Here is a 12,343-nt window from a genome sequence, read left to right on the forward strand (position 1 = left end):
AAGTACTCCTTAATGGACTCGTAAAAAGGGTGATCAAGATTTGAAATTCTGACAGCCCCCCCCCCCCCCCATGGGTAAGAGATAGTAGTTTGGGCCCTTGGCAACCACCCTGCATTTATGGCCACTTGCAGTAACTTGTGGTCATTTGCTAAATTGATAGATTTGCTAAGTGAGTTTTGCACCATTTTACGACCTTTTTTTGCTGTAGTTGTTAAGTGAATCATTGCCATTGTTAAGTTAGTAACCCAGTTGCTAAGTGAATCTGGTTTCCCCATTGACTTTGCTTGTCAGAGGATAACAAAGGGTGATCACATGACCCCAGGACTCTGTCAGAAATATGAGTCAATTGCCAAGTGTTTATATTTTGATCACATGATCATGGGGATGCTGCAATGGTCATAAGTGTGAAAAATGGTCAAGTCATTTTTTTCAGTGCCGTTGTAACTTTGAAGGGTCACTAAATGAACTGTTGTAATTCGAGGAATACCTGTAATGGATTCACATAACAACCACTGCAGCAAAGCTAAAAGTAAAATTGCATGCAGTTATGACCATTGTGACTTATGCCCAAAATTTTGGAGCAGGTTGTAAGTCAAAGACTTTGTGTATTTTTTTTAATTGCAGTCTTCAGACTACTGTCATCTTTCCAGAGCCTTTTGTTAATGCAGAGTTGCATTTAGAAAAAACAAAAGAGCCATGAATAATAATAACCTAACTACACCCTATTTTTAATCACTTGCCTGAGGTTATGTTAAACAACCTGAATATTCTACTTACTGATTCAGTTATATGATTACAATAATAAAAGAAAGAAAATGGCATTGCTAAAAGAATTGCCCACAAAAAGGGGAGATTCTAGGTCATGATCTCCATTATTGAGCTGATTTTTTCTAGCAAAAATACCATTTTCTGAAGCAGTTTGAAGACTACCAGTTACTTCCCCAGATAACAGAAAAGGTGCGTTGAGACTAGAAGTTAATATGGAGTGCAATCACTTTAAAAACAAGGTGTACTAATGGGTTCTATTTTGTTTTTTCATTGTCATATGACTCTTCCTTCATCTTTTAATTGATCAGTCAGCACTCTTAAAAATATTTAGTACTTATTTGGAAAACAAAAAGTTGTGCTCTTTCCAGATCATTTTATTATCTGTTGCTTTGTAGTGCCTCATCAAGGAATCAAAGAAACTGATCCCTCTTCTGTTTGTGCCTTTAACAAACCAACATTTGGAAACATTTCATTCCAGGTATGCCTTAGCAAATATTGTTGTCCATTTGTGTAAAGAAGCCTATCTCAACATTTTCACCATGGAGGGACCCTTGAAAAAATGGTCAGATCTCAGGGAATTATTATATCACAGTAGTTAGTGTGAACAGTAAGCTGAGTTGTAGCACATAAAGATTCCATCAGTGTGACTACAAAGTTCAACAATCTTTTTTCTCCATGGTCTTTCTTAGAAACCCCAGCAAAGGGGCAGGCCAGCAGCTATGTTGTGATCCCTAAACATTCCAATTCTCAAATGCTAGCATTGCATGATGCACAAAGTTTAAAAATGTTTTTTTTTTTAATTTCCACATCTCTTATGGGTCACCTAGCAATCTCTCACAGAACCCCGGTTGAGAAAGGCTAGTAGAGAGTAATTTACAATATTTCTGAAAGATGGGCAGGCTGGTTTAGCTGTTCAGTCCAGGATCATTAGTTATAGGGGCTCTTTAATGCTGCTTTTGACTTAATAGTTTCAATTTCTCCATTACTTCCTGTCTGATTATTTTATTAGGTTTTTTAAATGACAATCTTTGATTTAATTTCTTCATTCTAAACTCCTTGCTTATCTGCTTTGCTAACAGTGCTGAATAAATAAAATTTCCCAAAACTCTACCTGTTCAGCCAGCTTCTTCCAGTCTTGTGTCACCAAGAGGAAAAGGAGCATTAAAAATCCCCAGATGATGAGAGTAACTGTACTAGAGGATTGTATTTACTTGAAAAATAATGAATACCTGGCATATGACATCAAAAATATTATCTAGAATGTATAAAGGTACTTCAAATTTATGTTGGAAACATGAACAAGAAGAAGGGTCATTTTCCATCGTGGTAGTAGACACAGACCAAAAGACAACAGTGGTGAAAGATGTAGCAGTTCCAAGTGACGGCAACATCAGGAAGAAGGAGTATGAGAAGCTGAAGAATTATCAGGATCTGAAGGAGGAACTAGGGAGGCTATGGAAAGTAAAGGCCAAGGTCAACATCCAGGGGCTGTAGAAGCACTTGCAAATATGACTCCTAAGCTGGGAGAGAGGCTTCAACGGATGCCAGGAATGACATCAGAACTCTCTTTTCCAGAAGAGTACAGTGCTAGCAACAGCTAAGAGCCTGTACAGAATCCTCAAACTGCCTGGCCTCTGGTAGAGGACCCAAGATTGTGGAAGACATGTACCACAAATAGGGGTGAGAAGAGAACTTTATAAAAATTAGCACTAGTCTGGACTTGATTTTGAGCAAGTGAAAAGCTACTTGACAGTCAATTCAAAGGGGAAAGGAGGTTTTTGTTTTTTAAATCTGTTAGATAGGGGCCATGCTGCATGCTGGAACATAAATTTTATATCCAGATTGGTGATTCTGATCTGAACAAATACCTTCTTTCTTCTATTGCTCTTGTCTACCTGTCCTCTCAGATCTCTTTTGTTAACATCTGTGTTACATCTATATATCATAAAATGTAGATGGTGCCTATTACTTTGTTTAATAAAAGGTACCAATTTCAGACAGTTTTAATATTCTATCTCATTTTTTCCTTTTAAAATGTTGCAACTAATACGTATAGATTGAAATTCGCACCAGGAGGAAATAGAAGTAGATGATGAAAGAGATGGAACTGAAATGGAACAAAAAAAATTCTGCAGAAAGTTTTAAGGCCTAACATCCCCGATCCTATTCTTTTTCCTGATCAGACTTCTAGAGTATTTGCTAGTAAATGTTTAGCCCAGTTAAGTTGATTTAGGATGGCATCTTGTGCAGTTCCATGGGAATAAGCTAAACTCAAAGATGGGATTCTTCAGAGTAGATATGACAAGAAATACCTCATTTTAATTTTTCTTATTTTCTTTTCTATGCAGGATCCTGTTCTGCCAAAGAATCACGGTAGGTAGTTTTGCAGTGTACTGAAATGTTCTGAATTTTCTAATTTGCCTGTTAGACTTAAGTTTTAGGCAAACTGTCTTGCCGTTCACCTCAGTATTGTAACATGTCCTGTATGTAGAGTCATAGTTCCGCTAAGGCTTATGCCAATTGAACAGGAAATGCAGTTCCTTCTGCCAGTATGCTGGTAGAGTTGCCAGAAGTCTTTTGTTCTTAATGGTCGTTTGAATAATGAGGTGTTGCAATCAAAATACTTTCAGTTCTGCTTTCTACATGGAGTCCTGGACAGACTGGAAATATATCCAAAGGTTCCTTTCTTTTCTCATACCAGCTGAGAAATTAAAAGGCTGGGATATGGCATTGAAAGAAAATAGGAATCTAACTTGCGAAATAACAATAAGCTGTTGTTAATACAGGTTGACTTACGACCACAGTTGAGCCCAAAATTTCTGTTGCTAAGCAAGGCGGTTGTTAAGTGAGTTTTGGCTCATTTTATAATCTTTATTTATTTATTTATTTATTTATTTTTCAGATTTCTATACCGCCCTTCTCCTTCCGGACTCAGGGCGGTGAACAGCCAAATATAAAACATTCATACACAAAAGTTAAAATAGATTTAAAATAATTAAATAAAAATTGGCCCATAATTTAAAACATTTCAATTAAAATCAATATCAAATTTTAAAACCAACCATAAAATCAGGACAGCCCGGCTAACTGGAAAAAGTAGGTTTTAAGGGCCTGATGAAAAGTCCGGAGGTCTGGGATCACTCGTATCTCTGGGGGTAGATTGTTCCAGAGGGTAGGTGCCACCACAGAGAAGGCTCTCCCCCTGGGGGTTGCCAGCCGACATTGTCTGGCCGACGGCACCCTGAGGAGGCTCTCTCTGTGGGAGCGAACTGGCCGGTGGGAGGCAATTGGTGGCAGAAGGCGGTCCCGTAAGTACCCCGGCCCTAAGCCATGGAGCACTTTAAAGGTGATCACCAACACCTTGAAGCGCACCCGGAAGTCCACCGGAAGCCAATGCAGCTCGTGCAGGAGAGGAGTCACATGGGAGCGCCCCATCGCTCCCATAATCCCCCGCGCGGCCGCATTCTGCACTTGTTGGAGCCTGCGGGTGCACCCCAAGGGGAGCCTCATGTAGAGAGCGTTACAATAGTTCAGACGAGAAGATGCTAAGAGAATCACTGCAGTTTTTAAGTGAATCATGCCGTTGTTAAGCAAATCTGGCTCCCCCCCAACTTTGCTTGTTGGAAGCCAGCTGGGAATGTTATATGTTGATCACATGACCCTGGGACAGTGTAACCATCCTAAATACATGCCAGTTGTCAAGCATTCAAATTTTGATCCCCTGATTATCGGGATGCTGCAAAAGCTGTGAAAAATAGTCATAAGTCACTTTTTTCAGTGCTGTTGTAACTTGTTCACTAAACAAATAGTTGTAAGTTAGATTTATATTAAAGTCATTGATTGAGAGTGGCGATGATAGAAATTGAATGAATGAATAAAAAAGAAATATTTGCAATCATTGGCTAGAAATTGATTTAATTAGGGTAATTGCAGATTCTGCCATTCAAATATACTGCCTTTTGGCTGAATCAGCCAATGTAAAACATTAGGTTAAAAAAATCAAGTAGTATCTTATATAAAGCTGTGTGTACAGCTGCTAAGTCAAGTAATATATGAATTTTCCCTTTCTTCTTAGAACACCTTTACGATGAACAGTTTGGGAGCTTACAAGAGCATATTGGAAATGTTTGTTCTTTAGCTGCAAATCTAGGTTTGTTTAGAAGTTTTATATGACCAGGACCTATTTTCTGCGTAACACTAGTTTTAAAATAAATAGGTTTTCTGATTGGCATTGAATGAAACTAGAAGTACTTCATACTTCACCACAGTAGAATACAGAACTATCCAGTGTCCTTCTCAATCTGGACATAGAAGGAATGAGAAAGGGTGGAAATACAGAGAGCCTGAAGATTCTTGTCACGGAATCTGGGAGTAGAAAGAAGTGATGAGGTGCCCGGTTTTTAATGTTTCAAACAACCTTTTCTTAGCGTGAGATGTGAGGTTGGTCCACTTGCCTGGCACCTTCATCAAAACATAGTTATTATATGTTACACTTACAGACTAACATTAGGGCAGTATTTTTATGGTTTCTCTATCTGATTCTTTTACGACAAGAGATAATCTTCTGGGCTACAAATCACATAATAACTCTGGATGATGCTAATTGGAACTGATGGGAGAGGCTTTGATCCAGGCTATCCAGAAGACATCCAATTACTTGTGTGCTCTTTCTCAAAAGATACTTCAGTACTCTGACCCTTTTTGTTTACTTAAAGTATTTGTTTTAATAGTTTTGTGATCTATTTTTAAATGTAAATATAATGTATTTTGAGTATTTTATTTTTATTTCATATTTTTGTGAACTGCCGAAAGTCATGAAAGGTAGCAGAATTCTGATATCTTATTAATGTGGTAGAATTACCAGCTAAAGGAGAGGGGGGAGTAAAGGGGCATTCCAGTATGGAATCGCTCCATGGACTGGTACAAAAGAAGCCAGACGATTGAGGATCTCCAGAGCCCCAGACCTTACGGGGAAGGAGGGAAGACTGGTCTAGCTTTCAACAAGCAAAGTCGATGAGAAAGTCAGCAAGGCAGATCACAACTCAAGGACTACCTCTATTGTCTGCAGTATTTTACTCTCAAATGATTAAATTGAGATAAGATAAATCTTTAAGTCTACTTATTTCTTTGTAATTTTTTTAGATGTCAAGGCAGAACCTGTGTTTGATTCCTTGAGACAGGGGTTACAACGAACTGTCAGGGAGAATGATACGAATCCTGAAGCAGTGGTTTGTATCTTCTGAATTGTTTCTCGAGTATCCCAATCAATCAGTATATGTATTGGAGTAACATTTATCCCAAATCTAGCGGTTTAGTATATTTTATGTTGGCCAATTCTTAACTTTTAAAAGTCCTTTTACAACATGGTGGACATGGAGCCCTTCAGATGCTATTGAACTTCAATTCTCATTAGATCTAGCAAGCAAATCTAATAGCCCGGGCTCCATGAGAATTGTAATGCAACATCAACCGACTGTCTGTGTCAAGACTGACTCAAACGTTCACCTATATTCCTCTTTGATCATACCTTGACAGTGAATAGGGTGATGATGGATTGGAATGCAAGGGTGTGGGGAATGGTCTCCAAGCATCATCGGTTCCCATGAGACATTGCTGCCCCCTCCCCAGGACACCCAGAGCAGATGGCACAGCGTGGTCATGTGGTTCTCATAACAAAGTGAATAGAAGTGATTGGTGGACATAATGGACTGTGGGTGGCCCATCGGGAAAGGGGGAATGAACTATGTGTGCATTTGCAGGGGAAGCCCAGAGCAGGTTTCGCTTCTTCTGTGCCAATGTGGATTTATTCAGCAAAGTTTATATTCTTGGAAAAATAATGTCCCAGGAGTTTCTTTTTCTGTATTCGTCAAGTTGACCATCTGTTGCAGTCCCCACCTTGTTGCAATTTTGTTCGTTTGCTTCATTTGTGAGGATCTGATACCAGTGTAGCTATAGCTGTTTTTCAGCTCAGGTCTCATTTCTAGAAGCAATCAAAGGAATCTAGATTCATAAGAGAACTGATCTGGATGACTCTGAGATGGTTTGTTCTTCACACACACAAAATAATGTCCAGTTTGCAGGTTGTAATAGTGAAGGCATTCATTGTTAAAGGCAATGAATGTTTGTGACAAATATTGGAGTGCAAAGCCTGCAATTAAGAGCAGACAATTGAAAGTCACCAATATTAAGATATACTGGACAAGAAAGACCTTTGGTGTGACTTAGCAGGATTGCTGTTAAATTCTAGTTGATTTTCCAGCAATTGAGGAATGACGTTTGCATAAACCAGACTGTCTCAATCAAAGAATATTTTGTTAGGATTCCAGACATTGTTGCAAAACAACTGAAATCCATTGATAAATGAGTCTATAGCTGTCAACTCTATAAGGTAGTTCAGACCAGGAAAGCAATGCCATATAAATCTAAAACTCTTTTCATTGGAACAGCTATAGTAACAGAATCTTGCAAGTCTGAATGTGCTTCTCCAACCTCCCTCCCCTTATCTTTGGTCAAATTGGGGAGAGGCCTGTTTGAGATTTTCTCACATTAGTTTTCTGGAATGGACACAGGCTATGCTGATCAGTCGTTCCCTTGCTAAGCGGCTGTCCCTTCTGTCCTTCAAAAGCATCCCCTATGCCCTCCACAATCACTTTTGATAATGCTAATATGATTAAGATCTTACAAACCAAAGTCTGATACTCTTCTTCTGTCCTTCATTCTGCAGGTGTTATCTCAGTATAAAATGGATGGGCAGTGCAGAGGATATTGTCTTATCATTAACAATGTCAATTTTGAAGGTGATCTCAAAAAAAGGAATGGATCTGAGAAAGATGCCAGTAAGTGGCTTAAATAAGTGCTTATATTGGGATATCCCCCCTTTTTAAAAAAATGCTTCCATATCTTTCTATAAAGTACTTTCACATTACAGAACAGCAAATGATTACTAATGTGTACCTTTTATGTGGTTTCAAGCCGTAAAAGTTTTTTATTGTTGCTGCCTGTGTGCAGATTTTTTTTAATCTCTCATTTTATTCCACAGAAGGTGCCAGGCTAGGATTTTATGACTAAGAGACAATTAACTTAATGAAAATAAGTAGAATTGAAATGTGCAAATGGAAATAAGTTGCAATTTTCATAGATTGGAGCATTCATACTGCAGCTTCCATTAATCTTATGGAAAGGGGAGTGGCAATTCTTTTTCTATCAACTTTCTCATAAGATAGTACAGATAATCCTGACTCACCAACCGTAATTGTGACCAGCAACTCTGTCACTAAGTGATGTGATTATTAAGTGAAAAGTCAAATGACTTCCTGTCTTACAAAGTTTGTTGGTTCCAGCTGCGGTTTTTAAGCGAATCATCACAGGTCATTAAACACAATGTCATGTGACTGCAACTTGTGATGTCTTGCCGGCTTTGATGCATACAAATGTCACTTATATTCATGACTGAGGGACATTGCGACCATCATAAATGTACATTGATTGTCAAGTGCTCAAATCCTAATCACATGACCACAGGGATGCTGCAATGGCCACAACTTCGAAGACCAATTGTAAGTCTTCTTGTTCAGCACTGCTGTAACTTTGAATGATTGATAAATGAAAATTACCTGTGTATTATTACTTCTGCTCCTAATGTTGAGCATAAACAAGATGGCTGCTGTAGCGATTAAGGGAGGACAATAGTGACATTTAGTTTGTATATTTTTTCACATGGCGGTCTACTTTTTTAAGTCCTTCCTATTCAATGAAGAAAGGTCAGAGATGTAAGGGCCCAGGCTGGTGTTTGCAATTCCAAAACTCCTCTGCAAATTCCATCAGCCTATTAAAATGGGGCAATAGGCTCTCTTGTTAAGTTTCAATACAGATCATTATTCTGCATTTTCTGCATTTATAGGATATTTAGAAGAAATAAACAGGTAAGGGCAGTCTCACAGTTATAAGCCTAGTAAATTATCAAAAAAAGTCCATTTTGTTACTAATTGTCAAATCTGTTTTATCCTAAAAATGCAGAAATACACATTGTTTCCATATCTTTTCTGTATAACTTAGATCCATGAAATGGCACATCCACAGACATTGTTTTGTATTAAACTCTTTGCCGTATTTCTTTGTAACAGTGGAGCTGAAACGTGTGTTCACCTGGCTTGGATTCAAAGTGAAAAAGTATGACGACAAGACTTCCACAGAAATTGAAAAACTTTTGGAGTTTTGGCAGTCTTCTAAAGATTGGAAAGACAGTGACTGTCTGGTATGCTGTATTCTATCTCATGGAAAATCTGGAAAAATTTTTGGGACAGATGAATGTCTGATTCCAATCCGTACCATCACATCATACTTCAAAGCCAACCGCTGTCCATTGTTGGCTCAGAAACCTAAGCTCTTCTTCATCCAGGCCTGTCAAGGTGAAAAGACACAGCAGCCAGCCTTCCTCCAAGAAGACACCGGGCATGCTGCCTCATTTGAACCAGATGCACAAAGTTCAGGATTCGTGTCTTCCCAGCAGCTGACCTCAAGTATTCCAGATGAAGCAGATTTCCTGCTTGGCATGGCCACTGTAGATGGCTATCTCTCTTTCCGGCATGTACTGGAAGGCACTTGGTACATTCAGGCTCTTTGCAGTAAATTGCAGCTCCTGGTGCCAAGGTAGGATTCATGTTACATGGAGGTCTTCTCTTTAATGTGACTGTTCTGAATGAACTACCAAGTATAGTTTTGTAAGCTGTTAGTAGGCCACTTAGCCCATTCCAAATGGACTTTTCACACAATTTTCAATCGTCTTTCATAAGCTTCATGCTCAAAATCCTGATAGTACAGGCTTGCCTGAGTTAGGAATTTCCCCTCCACCATAATCCTGTGAGGGAGAGAGGTGGGAGAATGTGACTAGTCCAAGGAGCTACAGTAGCCCTCAGCCTGGGTCTCCCAGTCTTCTCCAACATCTTAGCCACGATGCCATCCTGGCTCTAGTAATCTTTGTGCTGAATAGGCAGAGGGGAGATAAACAATATAAATTCTTGATTGCAGAGAAGCTGGGGCCCTAAGAAATTTCTAACATGCTAAATAATTTGTCTCCAGGCCTAAACATAGTTGATTTTGTGCTTTCTGATTTGCAATTATGTTAGTTTATGGTCCAGTAATAATACGAAGGGAAGTAAGGGTAAAGTAAGAATTGATATTTAGTTGATGTTCATTTTCTTCTCTTTAGAGGTGAAGATCTATTATCCATTCTTACAGAAGTCAATGAAGAAGTGAGCAAACGTGCAGATCCTCAACGCGAAAGGAAACAAATGCCCCAACCAGCTTATACTCTCAGGAAAAAATTGATCTTCCCTGTGCCTAACAAACCTTTTGTACCATCAGAGCAGAGTTCAGACATGCAATAATTTAGATTGCTGGGGACATAGAGAGAAAAGAGTGGTGAGTTCAAAAAGAACTCTCTTGTTTTCATTCATTCTTTGTTGGGTTTTGGACAGGAATACTGTTGAACAGGAATACCTATTCTCAAAGCTATTTGATGTTTAAGAAGATGAAGAGACATGCACTTTCCCCATCTGCTACTCATTGCATATCTCAAAAATGATTTGTATGATCAGCACATTTCTTAAGCAAGCCTTTTCTAGAGCTGAAGGATATCAGATATTGTCTAACTAGGTTTGCTTCATTGGAAAGAGTAAACTGCAGAATCATTGATGCTCAGGGATATATCTCCAAGCCAGGAGCAACCTTTGTGGGTTAAACACAATGAGATTTTTTAAAATACTACTACAATAAATAAATTAATACGTCCTTCAGCTATTAAATACAGCTGATACTCTGCTATATTTATTTAATGCTTACTGAGGCAGAGAAGATGCCGTTTGCAGAAGCCTTGATTGTAGATCTTGCCTAAGTTCCAACTCTCTTGCAAGAAGTTAATGAAATCCAGAACAAAATCCATATAAAAGACAGAACCTGGTAGTTCTGTTTCCCCTGTTCAATGGGAAAATGTTTCCTCTAATCTATAGCAGGTATGGACTGTACATTGTAAATTGTAAATGTACAGTTATAAATTGAACATCTGAACAGTTGCATTACAGTGAAGATAGAGAAATAAAGTGAAATGATAAGTTACAATGCAGTGTTTTAGAGCAGTGAGATAAGACTTCAACAAAGAAATAATGGATAAATAATGATACATTATTGCAAAGACTGGCAAAGGAGGATACACATAGGCCAATCTCAGGCCAATTAAAAAATTGTATCAAGAAAGAAGTAACAGAAGTCTTGGTTTGCTATATATTTTGAAAGCAAGTTCTTACATATATCCTCTAGAAAATAGACAGAATCTCATATGTAGAGTCACATTCCAGGAATAAAGTAGGGATGTACAGAATTTTGTACTTAGAACCAAATAGGTGATTAGAACAAGTCTAAGGCCATGTGCACACCTTAAAGAAGCTGTCCTTTCCTGAGTGTGACCAGTAGGTGTACAATCCCATTAACATATGGGTTACGGAAGCACCAACAGTGCCTTTTGGCTTCAGATCTGAAGTGCTATGCATCTCTAAAATTCAGCTCTTTTTTATTGAAGATCAATTCAGTGTTTTATGTACACTGTGCAACAGTTGCCAAACATCATGAGAACAGTTCTAGGTAGGTGGTTCTACATCCCCAGGCGGGCCTCTAAAGAAATATTGAAGCCAGTTCATTAAAAAAAATCAATGCAGAAGTTTTGGGTTCCTGATATTTAAGGTACTGACAAATAGTATTTTAATTATAATTTGACAAAGGTGCTTTTTTTTTTCAAGAGGCAACTGGAATTTCTGGTTTTTCTTTGAAGACGTTTCACTTCTCATCCAAGAAGCTTCTTCAGGGAATTCCCCACCATCCAGTCAGAGCTGAAAAAGCTTCTTGGCTGAGAAGCGAAACATCTTCAAAGAAAAATCAAAAAGTCCAGTTGCCTCTTGAAAAAGCACATTTGGGATAACCATGACCTGGATGACTGAGAATCTCCATAGACATTTAGAATTTAGCAGTTTATGTTTCACTTTATATCTAGTCATTTAACTATGGATTTAAACCTACAGGACCAGGTTGTGCCCTTTTTATATAATGTATGTAATGTCCACCATCTGGCCAAGAAACATTTATTCTATTTATAACTTAGTGAGGGAAGAAAACACAGCACCAAACTATTAGACAACAGCTGATATAAATAAAGTGAAAAACATAATGATACATATATATAAGTAATCTTTTGACACTTCTGGTGTTCCAGCTTCAGCCTAATGTTCTGAAGAAATAGCTTCACCCAATCTCCCATAAACCAATTCTTCATGCATAGTTCTAATCAAACATTCCAAAAATACTACTTTTTTGGGCACGTTCAGTAAATATCTCTTCATTCTTCTCAATAAGCTTGCGCCTGAAGGAGAAAAAAAAGCAAACTTTTTTTTCTGTCATTGTACAGGGAGACTACAGAGCCTATAGTATAACAAATGTTGGAAACTATTTCCCTCAATTGCAGATGGCATTGGGGAGTGACATTCACCCCAATTCTCCCCTCACTTGCTGTGTCACTCATTGCACAATC

General features: G+C 38.3%; 2 protein-coding genes across 4 annotated transcripts in view; one reads left to right on the forward strand and one right to left on the reverse strand.

Moving 5' to 3' along the window:
- LOC117673283 (uncharacterized) overlaps nt 1–12,343 on the forward strand; it is a 60,158-nt gene that overhangs the window by 39,739 nt on the left and 8,076 nt on the right. Inside the window, exons 15-21 of the mRNA XM_087886597.1 lie at nt 1,164–1,246; nt 3,117–3,141; nt 4,844–4,918; nt 5,911–5,996; nt 7,493–7,604; nt 8,892–9,417; nt 9,977–10,188. Coding sequence (XP_087742723.1) covers nt 1,164–1,246; nt 3,117–3,141; nt 4,844–4,918; nt 5,911–5,996; nt 7,493–7,604; nt 8,892–9,417; nt 9,977–10,154 — 1,085 coding nt within the window. The 3' untranslated portion in view covers nt 10,155–10,188. The remainder of the gene's footprint in view (nt 1–1,163; nt 1,247–3,116; nt 3,142–4,843; nt 4,919–5,910; nt 5,997–7,492; nt 7,605–8,891; nt 9,418–9,976; nt 10,189–12,343) is intronic.
- Nucleotides 11,884–12,343, reverse strand: part of FLACC1 (flagellum associated containing coiled-coil domains 1) — a 42,077-nt gene continuing 41,617 nt past the window's right edge. For 2 of the 3 annotated variants that reach the window (XM_034430662.3, XM_034430652.3), the window contains exon 16: nt 11,884–12,175. In XM_034430662.3, the coding sequence (XP_034286553.1) occupies nt 12,097–12,175 (79 nt within the window). In that variant the 3' untranslated portion in view covers nt 11,884–12,096. Of the gene's footprint in view, nt 12,198–12,343 lie in introns of all 3 variants that reach the window. The other variant, XM_060688101.2, reaches the window with a different exon arrangement.

Source organism: Pantherophis guttatus, chromosome 1 (genome assembly GCF_059756535.1).
Source record: "Pantherophis guttatus breed Tessera chromosome 1, ASM5975653v1, whole genome shotgun sequence".
NCBI classification, from domain to species: Eukaryota; Metazoa; Chordata; class Lepidosauria; order Squamata; family Colubridae; genus Pantherophis; species Pantherophis guttatus.